General features: G+C 48.0%; 1 protein-coding gene across 8 annotated transcripts in view; it reads left to right on the plus strand.

Moving 5' to 3' along the window:
* LMBR1 (limb development membrane protein 1) overlaps window positions 1-24,305 on the plus strand; it is a 129,505-nt gene that overhangs the window by 52,571 nt on the left and 52,629 nt on the right. For all 8 annotated transcript variants that reach the window (XM_070423574.1, XM_070423575.1, XM_070423576.1 and 5 more), the window contains 3 exons: window positions 20,975-21,101; window positions 21,508-21,576; window positions 23,123-23,187. In XM_070423574.1, coding sequence (XP_070279675.1) covers window positions 20,975-21,101; window positions 21,508-21,576; window positions 23,123-23,187 — 261 coding nt within the window. The remainder of the gene's footprint in view (window positions 1-20,974; window positions 21,102-21,507; window positions 21,577-23,122; window positions 23,188-24,305) is intronic.

Raw genomic sequence — 24,305 nt, forward strand, 5'->3', positions numbered from 1 at the left:
CGATTCCCCTGGGCATCGATTTTAAAGCAGCCCCTTGCATATTGTGCTGAGATGCGGAAATTGGCCACTCGCCACGGGCGGATGCAGAGCTTGAATTGAAAATCAAATTAAGCAGAATTCTCTACATAGTTTTTAATTAAACCACCATGTTAATTCAGACAGGACATTTCAGGCCTGGGGGGCTGACCGTGTCCCTAAAAGCCTTTCTCCCCCTTCCCCTGCGGGTTCCTGTGCTGTGGGCCATCTCTTAGCTGTCCCCACTCCATGTCAGCACGGTCGGCGCATGGAAATAGCCCTGACGAAGCAGCTGTTTCAGTGCCTTTTCTCTCGGAGCTCTAACTTATTGTTATAGTGAAATGTTTATCACGCTTAGATGATTTCCCTGTCATCTACACATATTCTTTGTTCATGTGTGTTTGAACCTGACCCCATGCAGACATCTTAATGTTTCTGATGAAAAGGTCACCTCTGTTGGTTTTTGTTTGTTTTGTGGGAGACTCTTTCTCTGTAGTTTTTACCTCAATCACTCAGAGGTACACTGAGGGTCTTGGGGCCGGCAGTGCGTTTTCCTGTCGCCTTGCAGGTAGCTGTGCGGGTTTCTCTGCCGCCTCGCCTCGCCTCGGGGAGGCCTCTGGACCGCCTGGGCCATGTCCTACGGTGTTTTCCCTTCGTATAAGGACCCTGACGGATTTGGGTGGGAGTTAGGAATGTCTTCCTTTCATATTGTATTTTAACATCTTACTTTGGATTAAAATGTTAGGAGGAAAAAATCCAACAACTTAATGAAAGTGAAAAAAAACCTCATCAGTGATGGATTAATTCAAAACCAAAGATGTTTCTGGGAGTAACTTTACAGTGTGCCTCACCTGACTGCCCACCTTTTATTTGAAGTCATAGCATAAAATTTAACATGAGTGACAGCAACATCCTGACCAATTACCAGGCCTGGCAGACATCCCCCAGTGTCCAGAGCAGAGCGCGCGGTCTGCGGGATTAAGAGGTTAACTCCTGTAACTTCAAACAGAGTGCTTGATAATAAAAGCAAAAAGTACAGAATTTGGGGTAACTTCCTTCCTAATTAATTAGACTGACCAGGTGGAGCGAGGGGCTGGGTGCTGGTGCGGGAAGTCTATAAAGCGAGCGCCATGACAGCCGCGCACGAGGCCGAGCGCTTTAATATGTCTCTATCCTGTGTCACAGTTTGAGATTGTCCTGGTTTATGTCCCTTTTGGCAAACTTACATAAAAGTGACCCTGTACTGTATTTTATGGCCAGACGGCTTTCCCGCGGCTAATTTGTATCAGGCCTCTGTCTTCAAGGGCCGCAGACGCGAGTAGGAAGTCCAGTGCGGTCCGGGGAGCTTTCATTGCGTTCTTTCATTATTTTTGCTCGTTTTTTGCCACTGATCATCCATAAATTGTTGGAAATGAGTGATTAAGGAAGTGCTGCTTAGTGTTAGTGGCACAGCGCATATTTGGCTGGGCTTCGGGTGGGAGGAAGTCCCGTCCGTACAGAAAGGAAAACGCCTGCTGGGAGCCTTGCACGGAAACTCACCGAGGGTCGCGTTTTGATCTTGGTGTTTATTACGGAAAATGGAGTCATATCTCACTCACTGTTGTTATGTGTTAATTTGATTTCCCCAACACCTTTGAGAAAAAAATCATTCAGTAATTTATTAATAGAATTCCTCTGCCCCCCGCCTGTGGGAGGACTGGTATTTTTCCAGAGCACCAACGTGGACGAGAATGATAATGTAGAGGTGCCCGGTTCTGGCCATGTTATATGCTGGGTCCCTTTGCACCCTTACTCAGCTGTAAAAGGTGCGACTATAGTGATACACTGAGCGATTCCCACCTGGAAGCGTGGCATGTAGCATCTCCGAGGATAGAAAAGTATTATTTTGAGGGGAAGAGTACACTTGTTTCATTTAAAAATTATTTGAGTTTATAAAGATTTTAAACTAACCATCCTTCAGTTCCTGGAAGGACATAATTTTGTCACTGTGTCAGTGCAGTTGCCTGTTTGACGGAGGGTGGCAGCCTCATGGCATCACTGCTGGTTGCCTGGCAGAGGAGTTTCCACCGCCCACTCACTCCCCTGCACTTGGCGATGGTCGCATCCTTGGAACTGGAGTTCCACAGGCTTCCAACCTCTCTGCTGCCAGAGCAGGAGCTTCCCACCTCAGCCCCACGCCTCTCCACTGCCTGACAGTGCCGTGCAGGGGCCTGCACCCTGGCGTTCTCCTTGCTGAAGGGACCTCAGGCGCGTTTTCTCCCGTCTGCACCTGTGGAATGGGCTGGCTGTTCTCACTGAGGGGCACAGTCACCTCACCTGCTCTGCTTGCAAAGTACCGTGGCCCAAAGCGGCGTGATTGTTAGGGGCCAGCCAGGCGTGTCAGTGGGGGGAGTTGATACAGAAGCACCAGGAAGATTTGTGTGGGATCACTTTCTGTGCTGGCAAAGCAATGTGAGAACTTAGGTGTCACAGACAGAGCCCACTCCATTCATTTACCTTTTGTCTTCTAGTACAGGCAGTAAACAAAGGTATTATGTTTAATAGGTATCTAAACTCCAAACTTTATTTTATATGATGATTAAATTACTAACAAAGGTTTCATAATCCAGGGCTCTCTGTTAAATGAGGAGAAGTTTGGGGAGGGAGGAAATAAAAATCACCAGGTTAGATATTAAAGTAATTGAACTTTTAACTAAACTGGCCCTAATACTTCCAGTATTCATGAAACAATTGAATGAAATAGTCATTGTTAATTAGAGTCTCTTTTCTAAAACCTTTTTTGGGGGAATTGAAAACTATCCACACTTGGTTAGAAAGAACTTTATTTGAAAGTAAAATTAAATGTCAGATTTAATGCTGACTAGAGAGCTTTTTACATAATTATGATCCACCCCACAGACCTGTTGGATCAGGGCTCACCCTAGAGGCTGGTGTTTGGATTGTTAAAATCTTATATTTATTTGGCATTTAGACTCATATTTATTTGTCAGTAAATTGATTTATACAGCATGTCACAGTGATAATCCTCTGATCTCTATGAAGTATTGGCCAAGTGTAGCTTCAACTTGGGATGTCACTTTATACAGCCCGTATTTGCCCCATTTCTACCAGCGTCCCCAATGGCTGTTTTTCTCCTCTGTTAGTTTACTGGCCCTTTATCTGGAACATAGTAGTAACTCAGTTACTTGTTAATTTGGGGCCTTTTTGGACCTTTTTCCAGATCTGGAAGGCTTTGTGATCCCTGCTTGAATCAGCTCTGAATTTGTCAATGGGTGGGACCCAGTGTTTTCTTCAGGCCTCTGCTTCTGGGCACACAGCCTGGGCACCTGGGCTCTGGAATGGAGCCTGAGCACTTGGGCTGCTTTTCTGCTGACTTGGCTGTCTTAGGCTCCTTAGGTGTCAGCCTGTGGGAAACCCAGAGCTGTGCAGATGCGTTCTGTCGGCTGGAGAGGCGATTGATTTCCTCCAGGTACACAGGCTAGCCCCCACATTTCCTTTTGGTGTCCTATTAGATATTATCCAGTCTTGCATCTATTAGCAAATTGATATTAGCATTTCCAGTTGTCTAAGTATATCTGGATTCTTCCGATTCTCCTCTGGGGTGGTTTTAATAAAAACTGAGACCATGTGGCTGTGAGGAACAGAGAGAGCCAGGTGCTGGGGGTCCACGTCAGCACACAGCACAGCACTTACTCTGCCGAAGTAGAGAATGTGGGTCCTGCTGTCTGAGAGCTAGGCCAGCATTCACACGTGTAGGGTGGAGCTACCGCGACATCTCACCCCGAACCAGACCCACCGTCCCAAGAGGCAGGAGGTGACAGGACATGCAGGACAAGGGGTCGACATGTAAAGATGAGAGGGACTCTGATGACGACCAGACGTCTGGAAAAGCCAGCACTGCGAGGAGTAGCAGATGCAGTGGACGCACGGAGTTAGTGGACAAGCAGGTTCCAGGGGATTTACAGCATTCCAGCTAGCATTCCAGCTGATTTTTGGCAGAAGGAATTAAGGCCCTCTCATCCTCAATATTGCCAGAAAGGAACGTTCTACAGACTCATTTTGATAGAAAGAAAATGAGGAACAGACAATTTCCAGGACATTTCTACCAGACTTCAAAGAATAGTTAACTAACAATTTCATACAAATTTGTCTAGAGACTTGGAGATGGAGCACTCACAGTTTTATGTTATGGGACCAGTGTGATCTTGTTACCGAAAGCAGACAGAGATAGTATGAGAAAGGAGTATGGTGCACCATTCTTTATGAATACTTGTGAATCCCAAAATACTAAGCTGAATCCAGCCATGTATACAAAAGATCATCACAGAAAGTGTATTTCATGTGTGCAAGTTGGTTCACCATAGGAAACCTATGACTGGAATTCATATGAGGAGAGTAAATGCGAATGCAGTCAAGGGATCATGTCCGAAGGGCAGTCACCAGTGAGACTGAACAGCAAGCTGAGAACTCGAGTCTCCTAACCTGATGAAGACACTCACCCTGAGCCTACAAATGACATTGTATTTCATGGTAAAACGTTAAAGTACTTAATTTAAAATTTGGAAGCCAAAGTAAATATTTTTATTTCCAATAATAAATACCACTGTAGTTGAGTTCTTTGCTAGTGCAGTTAGAGAAGAAAAGGAGCCCAGCCGGTGTGGCTCAGTGGTTGAGTGTTGACCCATGAACCAAGAGATTGTGGTTCAATTCTGGGTCATGGCATGTGCCTAGGTTGTGGGCTCAATCCCTAGTGGGGGTGTGTAGGAGGCAGCTGATCGATTGATTGATGTTTCTCTCTCATTAGTGTTTCTAGCTCTCTATCCCTCTCCCTTCATCTCTCCTAAAATCAGTAAAAACATTTTAAAAAATAAGCGAAACAACAAATTGATATTTAAAAAAAACAAAAAAGAAGAGGAAAAATGGAAAGAAACAAACAAAATAGTCATTATTAACAGATGATTTGTCTGTTAAAAAGTCCTATAGAATCTAAAGATAAATTGTTAATTCAAATAGGAAAATTTACTATGGAAGGTGGATATAGAATTAATATAGAAAATCAATAAATAACAGCAACAAATAAAATATAATTAAAAATACATTTTTAATAACAAGACAGTCCAAGGTATCCTAATATATAAAAGCCCAGGGTTGTAATGACCAAAGGCTGACCAAACCGGAAGTCCTTCAGTCAGCGCTGGGATGCCCTGGCGACCCAGCACTGATGGCCCTGCTGCAGCCTGGCGACCCAGCACTGATGGCCCAGGGGGCTGAGACCCAGAGAGAGAGGCAGGGTTTGGTCTGCAGCCTCAGTGGCAGCTGTTGATCAGTACTTGCCTCTCTCTTTCTCTCTCTTTCTTTCCGGGCTTCTCCAGCAGCCAGGCCTTTCTTTCTCTCCCTGCCTCTTGGGGGCAGCTGTTCAGCCCCGCCTCTCTGATCAGGCCCAGAGATAGGCCCGGAGATGCTGACTGGCATAGGAACCAACCAATCAGAACCAAATGTGGGTGCTGTGAAGAACCAATGGCTGTCTAGGAGGTGGAGCTTTTGACGCTGATTGGCATAGGAACTGACCAATCAGAACCAAATGTGGGTACTGTGAAGAACCAATGGCTGTCTAGGAGGTGGAGCTTTTGACGCTGATTGGCATAGGAACTGACCAATCAGAACCAAATGTGGGTGCCGTGAAGAACCAATGGTTGCCTAAAAGACGGAGCTTCTGACACTGACTGGCATAGACACCGACCAATCAGAACCAAATGTGAGTGCTGTGGGGAGCCAATGGCTGCTTAGGAGGCAGAGCTTGTGACGCTGACTGGCATAGAAACCGACCAATCAGAACCAAATTGGCCAGCAGAGGAGGGCAGTTGGGGGCGAGATCAGGCCTGCAGGGGAGGGCTGTTAGGGGCAAGCAGGCCGGGAGGGGAGGGCAGTTGGGGTGAGATCAGGCCCGCAGAGGAGGGCCATTGGGAGCGAGATCAGGCTGGCAGGGGAAGGCAGTTAGGGGTGATCAGGCCGGCAGGCAGAGGCAGTTTAAGGGCAATCAGGCAGGCAGGCAAGTGAGCAGTTAAGAGACAGCGGTTCCAGATTGCAAGAGGGATGTCTGACTGCCAGTTTAGGCCCCATCCCACAGGCAATCGGACAATAGGAGAGGGTGCAGGCTGGGCTGAAGGACCCCCCCCCCCCTTCGTGCATGAATTTTGTGCAACGGGCCTCTAGTCTATATCTATCCTATCTAATAAAAGAGAAACATGGTAATTAGCCGTACATCCACTACCCTTCCCATTGGCTAATCAGGGAGATATGCAAATTAACTGCCAGCCAAGATGGCGGCCGGCAGCCATGCACTGAAGCGAACAGGGACGCTTGCTTGCTCCAGTGACGGCGGACTCCAACGTTTCCCGCCTGACTTGCCGGCCTCTCAGCTGCAACTCTAAGCAACTATGTTGCAAATATAGAAGCTAAACAAAACCCCAGAAACCTGCGTTAGTCAGCCGGGCTTCAGCCAGCTGGACCGCAACATTGTATCAATACAGAAGGTACACAAAGGCCAGAAACCTGCTTTCAGCAGCCAAAGCCTCAGAGCTAAAGCTGGCCCAGAATAAAAAAAAAAAATAGAAAAAAAAGAGCGGTTGGGAGCTTCAGTCACCCGCCGCCTGAAAACGGCCCTCAGCCCCTCAGCCAGACTGGCCAGGCACCCCAGTGGGGACCCCCACCCTGATCCAGGACACCCTTCAGGGCAAACCAGCCAGCCCCCACCCGTGCACCAGGCCTCTATTCTATATAGTAAAAGGGTAATATGCCTCCCAGCACCGGGATCAGCGGAGTCGCGAGGCCTCCCGGCACCGGGATCAGCGTGACAGGGGGCAGCGCCCAAACCCCCTGATCGCCCTGCGGCTCTGTGTGTGACAGGGGGCGGGGCCACAACCTCCCTATCCACCCTGCTCTGTTCGTGACAGGGTGCGGCGCCCCAACCCCCGATCAGCCCTGCTCTGTGCCTGATAGGGAGGAGCTCCCCAACCCCCTGATCACCCTGCGGCTCAGTGTGTGACAGGGTGCAGCGCCCCAACCCCCTGATCCGCCCTGCTCTGTGGGTGATAGAGGGTGGCGCCCCAACCCCCCACCCCCCACGGGCCCTGCTCTGTGTGTGACGGGGTAGAGCCATAACCTCCCCATCGGCCCTGCCCTGAGTGTGACAGTGGCGGCGCCCCAACCCCTTGATCGGCCCTGCTCTGTGGGTGATAGAGGGCAGTGCCCCAACCCCCTGATCCGTCCTGCTCTGTGTGTGACAGGGGGCAGTGCCCCAACTCCCCTATCGGCCCTACTCTGTGAGTGACAGGGGGGAGCTCCTCAACCCCCTGATGGGCCCTGCTCTGTGCGTGACAGGGGGGAGCTCCCCAACCCCCTGATGGGCCCTGCTCTGTGTGTGACAGGGTACGGAGCCCCAACCCCCCTGATGGGCCCTGCTCTGTGCATGACAGGGGGCGGTGCCCCAACTCCCCTCTCGGCCCTACTCTGTGAGTGACAGGGGGGAGCTCCTCAACCCCCTGATCGGCCCCGCTCTGTGCGTGACAGGGGGGAGCTCCTCAACCCCCTGATCAGCCCTGCTCTGTGCGTGACAGGGGGGAGCTCCTCAACCCCCTGATCGGCCCTGCTCTGTGTGTGACAGGGTATGGAACCCCAACCCCCCTTATGGGCCCTGCTCTGTGCATGACAGGGGGCAACGCCCCAACCCCCTGATCGGCCCAGCTCTGTGCATGACAGGGGGTGGCACCGCAACCTCCCTATCGACCCTGCCTTGAGTGTGACAGGGGGCGGTGCCCCAACCCCCCAATCGGCTGTACCCTGAGCGTGACTAGGGGTGGCATCGCAACCTCCCGATCCGCCCTGCTCTGTGCATGACAGGGGGCAGCGCCCCAACTCCCCAATTGGCCCTGCTCTGAGCCCGACCAGGGGCTGCACCTAGGGATTGGGCCTGCCCTCTGCCACCCGGGAGCAGGCCTAAGCCAGCAGGTCATTATCTCCTGAGGGGTCCCAGACTGTGAGAGGGCACAGGCCGGGCTGAGAGACCCCCTCTCTCCCCCGAGTGCACAAATTTTTGTGCACTGGGCCTCTAGTATATATATAAAAGCCTAAGTGACTGTTACTACCAGTCAACTGGTCGCTATGATGTACACTGACCACCAGGGGGCAGACGCTCAATGCAGGAGCTGCCCTTTGGTGGTCAGTATGCACCTACAGCCAACCTCCCACAGCCGGCTAACCTCCCGTGGCTGGCCAACCTCCTGTGGTCCGTCCCATCCCCTCTCCCCTCCACCCTTGCCAGCCGGCCTGATCGGCCCCGTTGGGGACTGGGTGAGATGGCCTCGATTGGCCCTGATTAATGGCCAGGCCAAGGGACCCCACCCATGCCCAAATTCATGCACCGGGCCTCTAGTGTTGAAATAAATCCAATAAATGTTATGTAAAACCTTTATGGAAATAATATATGAAACCAAAAACCTTATTGAAAGATGTTAAGAAAGACCTAAGTAAATGGATAGATATTTCTATCTTTATGAATTTCTTTATATGATGAACATATCAGTTGTCAAATTATTTTTTAGAATCAGTGCAATTCTAATAAAAATTCCAAGAGGTTACCTTATGGAATGGACCAGCAGGGAGTCAGGTTCTCAGGGAAGAGCAGAGAGCCAAGGCAGCCAGAGCAGCTGTGAGGAACATGACAGTGATGAGACTTATCAACATTAAAAGAGGAGCAAAGGACTTGCATAAACACTTCTCAAAGAAGGTATGCACATGGCCAGTAAGCACATGAAAAGGCTTCGACACCACCAGTCAGGAAAACAAACAAAACAACCAGAAACAACGAATATTGGTGAGGATGTAGAGAAATCAGAACTCCTGAAACAATTTTTTTATTGATTTGAGAAAGAGAGAAAGGTCGATTGGTTGTTCCACTTATTTATGCCTTCATTAGTTGCTTTGTGCATGTGCCCTGACTGGAGGATTGAACCCATAACCTTGATGTATCTGGATGACACTCTAACTAACTGAGCTACCCAGCCAGGGCCAAGAAATACACTGTTGGTAAGAATGTAAAATGGAGGTTGCTCAAAAATTAAGAATAGAATTACCATATGATTCAGCAATTCCACTTCTGGTTATGTGCCCAGAAGAATTGAAAGCAAGGACTTCACAGATATTTACACACCCATTTTCATGGCAGCATAATTAACAATAGCCCAAAGATGGAAACAACCAAGTATTCATCAATGCATTATAAATAAAAAAAAATGTGGTCTGCACATATCATAGAATCTTACTAAGCCTAAAAAAGGAAGGACATTCTAGCACATGCTACAACATGGATGAATCTTAAGGACATTATGGTAAGTGAAATGTCAGATACAATAAGACAAACAAAGTGATTCCACTTATATGAGGTCCCTCGAGGATTCAAATTCATAGAGACAGAGAGTAGCCTGTGGGGGCCATGGCTGGGGGGAGAGGGAAGAGAGTGAGTGTTTAAGGGGTGCAGAGTTTCAATTTGGGAAGTTGAGAAAGTTCTGGAGATGATGGTGGTGATGGTTGCACAACAATATGAATGTGTTTAATGCCACTGATCTATACACTTAAACATGGTTAACATGGTAAGTTTTATATATATTTTGCCACAATAAAAATGTATATCAATAATGAACATAACAGTTTGAATTGGTGGTTACCTTTAGGCAGGATGGTGTGAAGGTTTCAGTTGGGAGGCCACCTGGGTACCACAGCGGTGGTGGTGATGCTCCTTTAAGTTGGGCGGTATGTCCTCAGGTATTTTACAGCCATACAAGCTACACAATGTACTTTCATTATGTAAAAATAGAAAGAAAAGAAAGGTGATTTATATCTTGGTGATAGGCTCATGTTACTCAAACCGGCTGATAGGTAAAGCCAAAATGCCAATTGACTGGTTCTCATTAGAAAACTATGAAATGCTCTCACATGTGTGCACCCCAAATAGCTGTTATTGAGCATGGGAGGGTTTGGGTCGTGTGTGTGTGTGTGTGCGCGCGTGTGCGCACACGCAAAGGCACATACTCTTCTGTGGTATTTTACAATTCCTGGTGCTTTTTGTGTAAATGCCCTCTTTGCCACATAAGCAGTATGACACTGTTATCTAAATTGCCGTGTTGCATTGCTTTAGATTCTGTCCTGCACCTTCACATCTTGTACACTGGGCTGTAGCAATGTGATGGTACCACCCTGTGATCCTCCTGCTGCAAATTATCGGGGCTGGTGCCTGGTTGTGCCACTTCTGTATGGGAAGTGCCTTGTAGGACTGAGCCTCTGACACCAGGATGATCTTGCTGTTATGGAAAAGAATGTTCTAGTAGAAGAAGCCTTTGTTTATGTTGTTTGATTTCTTTACTAAAATGGTAGGTTTGTCTTAAGTATGTTTTAAGCATTTCCCTCCTCCCTGTTTCCAGGCCATTTTGTCTTTTGTGTATTTCTGTCGGGGTTGGAGGCTCGGGCCAACCTGCCCAATTGTAACCACCAATTCAAACTATTATGTTCATTACTGATATACTTTTTTATTGTGGCAAAATATATATAATACTAGAGGCCCGGTGCACAAAAATTTGTGCACTCGGGGGGGAGAGGGGGTCTCTCAGTCTGGCCTGTGCCCTCTCACAGTCTGGGACCCCTCAGGAGATAAAGACCTGCTGGCTTAGGCCTGCTCCCAGGTGGCAGAGGGCAGGCCCAATCCCTAGGTGCAGCCCCTGGTCGGGCTCAGAGCAGGGCCAATTGGGGAGTTGGGGCGCTGCCCCCTGTCATGCACAGAGCAGGGCGGATCGGGAGGTTGCGATGCCACCCCTAGTCACGCTCAGGGTACAGCCGATTGGGGGGTTGGGGCACCGCCCCCTGTCACACTCAAGGCAGGGTCGATAGGGAAGTTGCGGCGCCACCCCCTGTCACGCACAGAGCAAGGCCCATCAGGGGGGTTGGGGCTCCGTACCCTGTCACACAGAGCAGGGTCGATCAGGGGGTTGAGGAGCTTCCCCCTGTCACTCACAGAGCAGGGCTGATAGGGGAGTTGGGGCACCGCCCCCTGTCACACACAGAGCAGGGCGGATCAGGGGGTTGGGGCGCCGCCACTGTCACACTCAGGGCAGGGCCGATGGGAGGGGGGGGTTTGGGCGCCATACCCTGTCACACACAGAGCTGCAGGGTGATCAGGGGGTTGGGGAGCTCCCCCCTGTCACGCACAGAGCAGGGCCGATCACGGGGTTGAGGAGCTCCCCCCGGTCACGAACAGAGCAGGGCGGATAGGGAGGTTGTGGCCCCGGCCCCTGTCACACACAGAGCCGCAGGGCGATCAGGGGATTGGGGAGCTCCCCCCTGTCACGCACAGAGCAGGGCCGATCAGGGGGTTGGGGCGACTTCCCCTGTCACGAACAGAGCAGGGTGGATAGGGAGGTTGTGGCCCCGCCCCCTGTCACACACAGAGCCGCAGGGCGATCAGGGGGTTTGGTCGCTGCCCCCTGTCACGCTGATCCCTGTGCCGGGAGGCATATTACCCTTTTACTATATAGGATAGAAGCCTGGTGCATGGGTGGGGGCTGGCTGGTTTGCCCTGAAGGGTGTCCTGGATCATGGTGGGGGTCCCGCTTGGGTGCCTGGCCAGCCTGGGTGAGGGGATGATGGCTGTTTTCATCTGGTCACACCCCCTTCAGGGTGGGGGTCCTGCTTGGGTGCTTGGCCAGCGTGGGTGAGGGGATGATGGCTGTTTGCATCTGGTCACACCCCCTTTAGGGTGGGGGTCCCCACTGGGGTGCCTGGCCAGTCTGGGTGAGGGGCTGAGGGCCGTTTTCAGGCTGGCGGGTGACTGAAGCTCCCAACCTGTCCTTTTTTCCTTTTTTTTTTTTTTAAATTCTGGGCCAGCTTTAGCTCTGAGGCTCGGCTCCAGCTATGAGACCTCCGCTGCTGAAAGCAGGTTTCTGGCCTTTGTTTACCTTCTGTATTTGAAACAATGTTGCGGTCCTGCTGGCTGAAGCCTGGCTGACTGAAAGCTGGTTTCTGGGGTTTTGTTTAGCTTCTATATTTGTTACAATGTTTCTTAGAGTTGCAGCTGAGAGGCCGGCAAGGCAGGCGGGGAAGCTTGGCTTCCTCCGTCACTGAAGCAAACAAGTCTCCCTGTTTGTGTCAGCTTCCTGGCTGCCGGCCGCCATCTTGGTTGGCAGTTAATTTGCATATCTCCCTGATTAGCCAATGGGAAGGGTAGCGGCCGTACGGCTAATTACCATGTTTCTCTTTTATTAGATAGGATACAATTTTATACCTTTCAGGGGATGGTGAAGATTCAGTGACATAAAAAGCAGCTGGCAGCTCTCCACACGGTGGTCCCAGGTCCTCTTGTCCATGAAGCTTATAACTAGAGACTTGTTGGAACAGAACTAGAGGAAAGACCCTCTGGCTGACCGTTACCTCGTCTCAGTATGAGGCCCTATACGGAGAGGTTTTCTTCCAAATTTAGAATTACATTTCAGATTTTTGATGTAAAGTCCCAGCAGTCTTTTCACAATTCAGTTCTTTCATTTACATGTTGGAAAGTTGCCGCATTAATTATTTACCTGCAGTCTGGTGGGTTTTTGTTTTGCTAATATCATGAGAAACTTCTGCCCATGAATTTGAGTACAATGCACATCTTAGTTCAGTGAACTAGTGATGTTAGAGTTTTTATTTTAACTTCGCCTAAAGTTCTTTCTTTCTGTCAAGTTTTAAGAACTTCAGCGCTTCATAGTTTAAATTTTCCCTATCTTGTATAGACTACATTAAGTGAGTATGTATATAATAGCTGCAGGAAATATTGATATTAAAAAACATTTCCCTATAGAATTTCACAAAGCTTTCTATAAAGCTGTTTCTTTTTGCTTGTGACCAAAACTCTGGGTGTCCTGCTCTTACAATGACTTTGAGAGCAAAGAGGGCCATGCTGGACTCATGGCTGTGTGTGTGAAGTTCCTTCTCAGTAAAGAGGATTCCCATCTGCCTTTATTTCCTGTCCTTCATAGAGCTTCTATCCATCTTCCCGCCGGCGGCATGCGTGTCTGGTGCGGTCTGCGTGTCATGCTGAGCAAACCCGATCCTCATGTTACTAAGAGACCCTTTTTGTTAGCTGAAAACAATGGCTCGATATTTATTTTAAATGTCCTGTGAGTGCAGAAATGTTCCCAGGCTTTCCTGATGGGTGGAGACATAGTATATAAAGTGGTGTTTACATGCCATCCCAGAGGTCAGGATGTCCAGGCCAAGTTTTGTTTACATGTTCATCACCATAGAAACATATCAGCTTATTGTTAGTGCTTTTGTAAGTACATTGTGTTTTTTACTTTATTGATGTTTGGTACAGAGCAATTAAATGTATGGTTGACCAGCACAAAGATTTCAAGAAGCAATTATAACCATTTTAGTGTTTTAACCTTGCACATTCAGCACTTTTTAAATCTAAAAAGAGATTTACGAGTCTATGTGTATTTAGTTACTAGCTTTTTAAATCTAATTTGATCTGTTAGTGTTGAGGTATTGTAATTTCCAAAATAATACTGGTATGAGACTATTGTACTTAATTATATAGCTCACTTTTCTTAAACACTCTATGGTATTTCATTGGCAGAAAGTACTTTGTTTCGATGGTGCTCTTTACTAATATACTGAGTGCTTGTAACCCTACGATCTTAATAAAAGGGATGGAGTTTAATTACAATAAGTTAGATTTATGGTTTTGGGGAGGGATTAGAGTAGGTGTTCATACTGGGGATAAAAATGTCACGAAGTTCATGGCATCCTGGTGCGAGGTGATAGTTGAAGCCTTCACAGTGGTGTGTCACAGTGCACTGGTGGCGGTAAGTCCTCGTGCTGAGGGCTCTGAGCTGTTCAGCAGACGCCTTGCTTTTCAGATGAACAGTGGAAGCCTCCTCCTTCTCGACAGTGTTTTGGCACTTGGCGTTGGCAGGATGTCTCAGGAATGCCCTCTGACATCTGGCCCTCTGAGCTCAGCGTATGTCAGAGGGAGTTTATGGGAACCTTCCCCATGGGGCCTCCTTGCTGCCGATTCGGACTCCTAATGGAAAGATGAGCAGTGGGCATATTTTTTGCTTATATGCTGTCTTGCTGGTGATTAATGGTGGCGATAAAAGCTCTTACAATGCTTTTCATTACTTTGCAGACAAACTCACACACAAAAATTTAAAAACCTCAACACTACACATTGCAAAGCCCATGTAGGCTTTGTAATATTTTTATGATCTCAAGAAAAGTATAGGTCACAGTCGATGTGTTTTGGGCGCCTGGATGAGCCAGGCTGAATTAACAAATGGAGCTTCTGGTTACTTGTGGCCCCATCACCCTTTTCTGTGTCCTGAAGTGGTTGAAGGTAAAAATGTGCACATTGCATTTAATGAACAAGTTTATGTTTTCTACTAGTTTAGCTATAGCTCATACTTGTGACACTTGGTTGATTTCAAGTTGAGCTGATTTTGTCTCATTTAATCACAAAGGGAATAAAACTAACAAAAGAGAAACATAATTGTCCTAGCCTCCTAGTGGATTAAGTCAGAATGACAGTTATTTCTTACTACATCGATTATCTTCAATATTTCATGAGCGGCACTCACATTCAGTAACGTGGACACCTGCTCTGTGGCAGCCTTTCCTATGAATGTGTTTGCTCATTTACTCTTTTAAAATGGAGGTTGATAGCTGAAATAGACAGGTTTCCTTTTGTGAGTTATTCACTATCTTTCAAAAGGAATATTAATAAATTTGAAGTAAATTTTTGAAGAGTTTATGATATGCCTGCAGAGGGTTTTTTGTTTGTTAAAAATTTTCGTTTGTTAAATATTTCTTATTTGACCACTTAAGCATGTGAATATATATTTTAGACATCTCTTCTTGGTATTACTAATACATCTATAACCGAAAAGCATCCTCCGGGAGTTATATAGCTTGTATCTTTTTAGAAAGACTGTTGTTCACATATAATTTTTAAAACACACACAAGTTCTTTTTTGGTGGAGGACTTTGTAAGTATATGTGAACAAATATGTGCCTATTTAATCCTAGTATCACTTTCAGGTAGGGTTATATTTAGGTTGCATTTTAAATACTATCTATTTTTCTAAAGGAGAGAATATACTCTTTTTAAAAATAGAAGTGGGAAGTTTCTGAATTTAATAGATTTCCTTTTTTTGACATAAATTCTACTTAAAACTCTATATAGAGCTATAGCTTGTTGAACGAGGAGGTAACTGTAACTAAACTGCTTTTCAAAGGATTTAAAATCAAGGTTAAATGTAGAAAAATGACCAGAAAGTGCCTGAGAACACAGAGCGCTTGCATCAGATTTTGTTAGGAGCAGGCTTTTTACAGTCTGCTCCGACCAGCATGATAGCCATCACCCAGGTGAGACTGTATGAACTTAAAATACTTAAAATGAAATGAAGTTAAAATTCGGCTCTTCCGCCACAGGGGCCACGGTCTGAGCACTCAGGCAGCAGCCGCCGCCTGGGGTCTCCCTCGGCCCAGGGGACCGCTGCGCAGCGGCTCTCTGCTGTGGAATTGCATCCCTCCCTCCCCCCACCAGTGGCAGGAGGAGCGAGGTGACTGTAAATGGTAAATGTGTGGCACCTCGCTGGTGGGGGTGGCGCTCACGAGACTGGATATTTCCTCTGTGTCCTTGTGTTCATGCCTCTGTTTCCCAGTTGAGATTGAGAGTGACACGACCCGATTTGCGTTTTGAAAAGATCACATTTGCTCTGAGACGGACGGTGCGCAGTAGGACGGGAAGGAGCAGGTGTGTGCATGGGCAGCCGCAGCAGGAAGGCCTGCAGGGATGGGCCCAGAGCTTCTTGCAGAAACAGCAGCTGGATAAGGGCGCGCCTAGTGAGGCCTGTGCATGAGGGGACAGGTTTCCAGGAGGAACGGGGAGTTTGACTCAGAATTCAGTTGGAGGGACCTGTGAGGCTGGGATTATGCATCTTGGCCTCAATGGTAAGATTTGGACTAAAGACATAAACGCTAGAGTCCTTGGCCAAATGAGGGGACAAGATCACCCAGGGGAGGAGCAGAGCAGTCTGCAGGGAGCACCCTCATCGGGAGGGCACAGTGCCACCTGGGCTGGTCTGCAGGCGCTGGCGAGCCCCGGGGAATTCTGGTGCTGCTGGAGTTTGAGAGGTGCTGGTCCAGCGTATGCAAGCATGAATGTCTAAGGCTGAGCCCTGGGAGAGGACCTTAGCCAGCGAAGGAAATAATGATGGACATGGAGAAACTGAGTGTCGGGGAGGACGCTGAGTGGACGTGCAGGCGGCCCAGCTCTGTCTCAGTGAGGCAGAAGCATGGGCAGCTGCAGCTGTAAGAAAGTTAGTCGGGGGTGAGATTAGAACCCTGGAGGATGGAGAACATTTAAAAATCATGAGGGAGTAGCCCTGGTTGATGTGGTACAGTTGGTTGAGCATCGTCCTGTGCACCAAAGGGTTGACAATTCAATTCCTGGTCAGGGCACATGCTCTAGTTTCGGGCTTGATCCCCAGTAGGGGGTGTGCAGGAGACAGTGATCAATATTACACTCTCACATCGATGTTTTTCTCTCTCTGCCTCTTGCTCCCCTGGGTGATTGAGGCCAATATGCATATACCTCTTAGCGGTCTCACAGGTACCTTCAACTTAATTCTAAAACCAAACTCACCATTCCTCTCTCTAAAAATCAATAAACTGTTATATTAAAAAATCATGAGGGAGTTGTGAGTCAGCCAGAGATCCATGGAAAGATTGCCAGGTAACACGGGGCCCACGTGGGAATGTGGTAGCAAACATTTCTCATGACTCTGTCGTTTCTTTAACAGGTTGAGAAGTCAGGAGGGAGCCATTCATGGACTGAAGTGGGGCTGGAGGAAGCCAAGGGGATGGGAGTACTAGAGTGTGGTTGATGCTGGACTATTAAGGTAGACAGGTTCACCATAGGGTCCAGGCAGGTGAAACAGGCTGGTGGAGGGCTGGGGGGCCTGGGAGTGGGTTAGTGGGTCAGAGAGAGAGAAATGTGGGGGGCAGTGCATGTGTGCGGTTGACCGTAGAATGAGCTGTGTGTCTCTTGGGATAACTGGGAGGTGGTCAGATCCTAAGAAAGATGGGACGTGGGCGTAAGCTGGCCTTAGAAGGTGGTACACATGTAACTCAGAAGCACAAGTGACCGTGAGCTCCCAAGGCCAAACCAGTGACCGAGGCAGGGCGGCTCAGCCGGGCCGGAGCCTTCTTGGCACCATGTCACATATATTAACTCACTTGATCCTGAAACACCGACCAGGCAGGGACATTACTAATAAACCCATTGACAAAGGGGAAACTGAGGCACACAAGGTTTAGGAATTGCCCGAAGTGGTAGGTGGTCAGCTATGGAACCAGGATTTGCACCCTTGCCGTCTGTGGCTAGAGCTGGGGGGCTGGCCCCCCACTCACTGTCTGCCTCGTAAGTGGATGCTTAAAAGGTTAATTCTTTTAAGAAAAAAATAGGAAATTAAAAATAATAGTTTATTCTCATATTACTTATGTCATATCCATCCACTCTAGAAAATACAGAAGAGCACCAAGTATACAAGAAACATAGTTCCCCATGGCTATAGTTGGAGCGACGGGACAGTCCCTTCTGGCTGACCTCGCAGGGCCTGCTGGTCTCCTGTGCCCAGGGCACCCCTTCCTGCTCCTGCCGGAGAGGAGCTGCCCCAAGCTGCCCATGGGTTGTCTCAGTCCCTTCATAGCTCAGCTCCCAGTCTGGGTCAGTGGTTGCCAGGGACCCTTCTCTCGCCTGCTTGAGAGTTCACTGCCAGATCCTGGAGTTTCTCATGGCCATGATCCACCCCGCGTGGCCCTGTGCGCTCTCCAGAGCACCTTGTTCGCTCCCCCCTTGTCACCCAGCTGTCCCGACTGCAGGGGCTCCCAGACTACTGGCCAGTCAGGTGCTATTGTGATGGCTCCTGGGTCAGAGACAGAGGACCTTGCACTCAGGCCTCAGGCACGGGAGCTGCTGGCTCCTGTCAGTGCCCCGACCCCAGCCCAGAGGCCACATGGCTGGGGCTGCTCCCACAGTGGGCCCGTCCCGCCCAGGAGCCCGAGCTTAGGGAACCATACCATTCAAAATGTCTGCAAGCAAACCCTCCACCCTTTGCTCTGTAGGTGACATCGCTATTGTCATTCTAGACAGTAAAGCCCTGCCCTGCTTCAGAGACTCCTGGCTGACTTCCGAGGCTTCACAGGGGGAGCCTCCCCCGACAGCGCACAGGAAAACAGGCTTCACCGCTAAGAAATGCCAGAGGAGCCCTAACCGGTTTGGCTCAATGGATAGAGCGTTGGCCTGCAGACTAAAGGTCCCAGGTTCGATTCCAGTCAAGGGCATGTACTTTGGTTGCAGGCACATCCCCAGTAGGAGGTGTGCAGGAGGCAGCTGATTGATGTTTCTTTCTCATTGATGTTTCTAACTCTCTATCCCTCTCCCTTCCTCTCTGTAAAAAAATCAATAAAATATATTTAAAAAAAGAAAGAAATGGCGAGTCATTTCCTACATGGATCATCATCATCTTAACCCTTATGCTGTACTTGTGGTTACATCATTATAATTGTTTAATATAATAACTAATAGAGGCCCGGTGCACGGATTTGTGCACCGGTGGGGCCCCTCGGCCTGGCCTGCACCCTTTCACAATCCGGGAGCCCTCGGGGGATGTCAGAGAGCCGGTTTTGGCCTGATCCCTGCAGGCTAGGCCAATGGACCCCACTGGTGCACTAATCTGTACACCAGGCTTCTAAGATCTTTGGTTAATCTTTTCCTGCCCTCCCCCCTTCCCTCTGAGATTTATCAGTCTGTTCCATGTTTCCATGCCTGTACATTGAGCATCTGCCTCCTGGTGGTCAGTGCGCATGAGCTGCAGAGGAGACACCTTTTCTGACCGCTCATTGGCTAAGCTCCCAGTACGCCACTCACAGTATTCTTAGTAACTTGGGTAATAAGAATCCCAGAAGGTGATTTAGGGTTTTTTACCTCACTCCTCCCCTCCCCTCCCCTCCCCTTCGCTCCCCTCCCCTCCCCTCCCCTCTCCTGGCCTGGCTTGGGCAGGCCCCCCTGTCTCCGTCTCTGCTCCGGGCCTCACCTGTGCAGGTAGCCTCCTCCTGACCAGTCGTGACTGTTACGGCATCACAGCTAATTTGCATATTATCTCTTTTTATACACACGCGCGCGCGCACACACACACACATATATAATATATTATTAAAACAGTTTTGTTTGGGCAGCGGATCTCAGATAGTTCCCGGACTACTATTGCTCCGTTTCTATCTGTCAACACTGCTGTGTGACTTTGCTCATATGTCACAGTGCTTACGACACACGTGTTCCATGTTGTGGGAGCCCTGGCACTTCTGGCTCGTTGCGGGCGGCTAGCGTGGGGCACACACAGAGCGCCCACTCTTTTTATCTGTCTCACTCAGAGGCTTTCCATACAGTATTTAATGGGTAACAGAAAATTCTTGCTTAGAAAAACACATTATTGCCTAGAAAGAGAGGAAGAAGGAGAAAGAAATCACTATTAAAAAGTGGTGTGCTTTGGTGCCAGAGTGCCGTGCCAGGGCAAGGTTCAGAGCTGTGAGGCTCTTCTGTGAACTGGGAGTGTGTTCTGTGACCATTCCTACCTCATCTCCCTGTGGAAACAGCCACTGTCTCATGGAAGACAAGCTCACTCTGGCCCAGGACAGCAGTGCTGGGCCCGGCGGAACCTACGCTTACACCGGAACAGGCGCCTGTCCTGCCCGGGCACTGCATGGGCCTGGGCCAGGGGAAAGGCCATGCCACTCCGAGTCTTCATCGAGGCCGAGGAATGCCACTCTCCCGGTCTCAGGACACGCCCTGTCCCCTGTCACACATGAGGAACAGGTGCCACAGTCTAAGGGCAACCTGTTCCTTTAAACCAGAAAGTGGAAAATCATGTTTAGGGCAGAATCGGGCTAAGTGGGCGTGTAGGTTCTTTATTTGTAACCCATATCTTTAAGTTCTTTTCGATGTGGAAGGGAAGGTTACATGGTTTATTAAGAAACATGGATGTACTTATAATTTTGTTTGTCATGGTAGGTGTAGATGAGTGCATTACAGTATCAATATGCATCTTTAAGTTCAGCTTCAGATCAGTCATTTGGTGACTTTTCAGGAGCATAAGGAAGTTTTTAGTAACTTGGGTAATAAGAATCCAAGAAGGTGATTTAGGGTTTTTTCACCTCACTCCTCCCCTCTCCTCCCCTCCCCTCCGCATTAACTTTTTGTTTTGCCTTGCCTTGTGGGTTTCAATTTAAAAATATGGTCTCTGGTTTGGCCTTGAGGCCAGTATTGTTTATATTGAAAACAAATGGTGCATAATGACTGTTAGGTCCCAGCCTCATGGAGTAGGAAGAAGGCTCTAATGGGAAGGGGATGCTCTATCTGTATCCCTGGTATAAACCGACCATCTCTGGTCTCTCCTGCCGGGCTAGTCCTCCGCTGCTCACTAGAGGGCGCTGGAGGCCAGGAGCTGCGAGAGGTCCGCTGGCCCAGCGCCTGGACGGGTCTGTTCCCTTGATTAGGATCACAGGTAAAGACTGGGTAATCTGCTTCCTTGGTGTGTGAGGAAAGTAATTAATTGTTTAGGATGATTCTGCAAAATGTTTTGGATCAATAATATTTTTTTGTACTTTCCTCAAAGCTAATGCTATTTTACATAATTTTGGAAAAATCAGTCTCAACATTACAAACTGTAAGCACTTCACGTTTTTTCCTGCTGATAAATAGTAAATTTCCACCCCTTCCCAAGGAATTTTATGCTTTCTATCTATGGCTAGAAACCTGCTTGTTCATGAGATGTAATACAATATTAAAATCATGCCTCTACTTACTTTTCAGGGACTCCGAGCCCGAATCTTGGAGACACTGGTTATGCTCCTGCTCCTGGCGCTGCTGGTCCTGGGGATGGTGTGGGTGGCCTCCGCGCTCGTGGACAAGGACGCGGCGAGCAGGGAGTCTCTGTACGGTGCGCTTGCGGCTTGAACCAGTTTCTCCCATGGAGCCCTGCTCACCACTCACTTTTAAAGCATTGAAATAGTTCTTCGTGTAGTGAGCCCTTGTTCGTTTACAGAAGTAAGAAACCTTTAGAGACATTTAGGAAAGCAATGACTGCTCAGGTGTTACCTGTGTGCAGAGTATCTTTTTGTTGTTAATTGGTTTCTGTTCTTAAAATTCCACGGAAGCTTTTTTTCTCCTTCTAGACAAGTGTTGCAAAGGAGTTATTTTAGGTCTTTTTGTTGTGCTGTTTAGAAATTATATGGTTTAGGCCCAAATAGGCAATTATGTTGTTTACTGTACATTAATTCATAGTCAGCCTCTATCTCAATGTACAGTGTTTTGGATTTACTAAAAAACACTGACTTTCTTCACAGATCTCTGGGAGTTCTACCTGCCCTATTTGTACTCTTGTGTATCACTCATGGGATGTTTGCTGCTTCTCTGTAAGTATTTTTCTGACTTAATATTGATCGGAAAAGAGAGTTCTTCTGTGTTCTAGAGAATTATGGGAAATTTTCCGATGACATTCCTTACAGCTTGGAGAGTTTGAAAAAGTTGGCCCTTAACTTTATTTTTTATATTTTTATTGATTTCAGGGAGGGAGAGAGAGATAGAAACATCAATGATGAGAGAGAACCATTGATCGGCTGCCTCCTGCATGCCCCACACCGGGGATTGAGCCCACAACCCAGGCATGTGCTCTGACCTGGAATCGAACCGTGACCTCCTGGTTCATAGGTTGACGTGCAACCAGTGAGCTATGCTGGCCGGGTGGCCCTTAACTTTTTTTATGTTCAAGGTAAATTTTGATAAACTGAAACCTTGAAATAATAAGACACTTGTGTTGTTCTCTAAGGAAAACTTCTTTTACAGGGTTGGGGTAAAGGGTGGGTGGAGGGGGAGATACACACATGGTTGCACACATGCTCACATGCAGAGACCCCCCCCAAACACAGACATAGATACACATGTGCACAGGCACAGACACACATTCAGGGACATACACACACAGACACAGGCGCACACACAGGTATGCACACAGACATGTGCACATGCTGGCATTCGCACACACAGGCACATGCACACATAGACACACAGGCACACATGCACAGACATGCACATATACACGCATATAGAAATAGACATACGCGTGCACTTGCACAAACCCTGCACACACAGACACAGCCACAGATATGCACACAGACACACATATGCACACAGACATGCACATATTCACGTGCACGCACATGGCCCCCATACCCTTAACTATTCTGACACTAGACTCTACTTTTGAATGGTAATGATAGAATTGTGTGTGATCAATTACGGTCTTTATTTTAAACTTGCTTAGTTTTACTTAAGACGTCACCACATGTCTCAGGGATATTATAAACAGATAAGTGTTGTTATAAGGATTTAAGATGATAGTTGTCACTTTTAGATATTCTTGTCTGCTTCTCAGTTTCATTAGTGCTTGAAATCAGTCTGTTCTTTAGTTGGTTTTCTTTAGCTTCTTGTAAGTGAAAATGCTTATCATTCAGCTGCTAGAGCAGCAGTTCTCAACCTGTGGGTCGCGACCCCTTTGGGGGTCGAACGACCCTTTCATAGGGGTCGCCTAAATACATCCTGCCTATCAGATATTTACATTACGATTCATAACAGTAGCAAAATTACAGTTATGAAGTAGCAACGAAAATAATTTTATGGTTGGGCCACAACATGAGGAACAGTATTAAAGGGTCGCGGCATTAGGAAGGTTGAGAACCACTGTGCTAGAGACTCGCGTGTCCTCAGTCTTTAGCCATCACCTGTCCCTCGTCAAGTACAGGAAGTGACTCGCCAGCCCTCTTGACCATGCTGAGGAGCCTCCGACAGACACCTCGAGTCTGAAGCAGAGACAGAACTTTCTGAGAGCCAGTCTGACTTAGTGCGGTGTGCAGGCTGGCGGTCTGTGTGCTCGCAGTAAGCGTTGTCTGCCTCTCCCCGCAGTGTGCACCCCAGTCGGCCTGTCTCGCATGTTCGCCGTCATGGGCCAGCTGCTGGTGAAGCCGGCGGTGAGTAGTGGGAACCGTGTTGCATCCCCAGCCTTTGGTTGTGAACGCGCACTCAGACACAGCGGAAGACTATTTCTGTGGGTTTATGATCCAAATTGTGGTTGTTTTAATCCTTTTCATTTTTGGAAACCACATTTGTTTTTGCTTTTAAAATACTAACTATAGGCACACAGGTAAAAATTCTGTAGAAGTTTTAAGACAAGGTTTACTAATACAGGTATTTACCTTAGATCAAATAATAACTGTTATGTTTCAAAATCTTTACATGGGCTCTTTGATTTACAAAGCAGTTATGTTTCTGAATATTTGCTGCATATTAGATCTTGTCCCTTTAATCTCAGAAGTACTGTATATTCATTTTCAATTAGTACTAACTCTAACAATCTGTCCCTAAGTTTCTTTGGCCTCTAGGTATTTTGTCAAATATTTCATAATATGAAAGCAGTTCTTAGCTGTATCTAGACATTTGTCACTCAAATCACTCTCATGGATCCTCACTGCCTACAAACTAAACTATCCACATGCTACAACACCTTCCACAGTCTCCGCACTGAGTGTACCTGTAGCCGTCACCCTCCTGCACTCCCTGCCCCAAGTGACTGTAACTGTAGACTCAGCGGCCCTGCTGTGCTCCAGGCGCTGTGCCCAGGGCCTCTCCCTCGGCCCCTCCGCCCCCCCAGCCCTGCTGGCCTCCTCCGGCCAGCTCTTCGGTCAACTGCCCACTGCCATCTCTGAACCGGCCTCACTGCTTTCAGCCAAAGTAGCTGAGCTCCTTCTACAGCTCTCACTCCCCTCTGTCTGTGTCTTACTAGTAGTAGTTACTACATTTTTATGGTCATAGGTTCGCTTTTCTTAGGGAGAAAATAAGGAAATGTAATAGTTATTCTTTTAGTAAATGCTTGCTTAATTTTGAAAGTGTTTTTTGTTTTTTTTAATCCTCACCGGAGGATATTTTTTCCATTGGTTTTTAGAGAGAATGGGAGGGAGAGTAAGAAGAAGGGAGGGAGTGGAGGGAAGAGAGAGAGAAACATTGATGCGAGAGAGACACATCAATTGATTGCCTCCTGCATGCACCCTGACTGGGGCAGGGATCTGACCTGCAACCCAGGTGCATGTCT

Source organism: Myotis yumanensis, unplaced genomic scaffold, assembly GCF_028538775.1.
Source record: "Myotis yumanensis isolate MYYU_CA2020_CCGP unplaced genomic scaffold, mMyoYum1.0.hap1 SCAF_9, whole genome shotgun sequence".
Lineage (NCBI taxonomy): Eukaryota > Metazoa > Chordata > Mammalia > Chiroptera > Vespertilionidae > Myotis > Myotis yumanensis.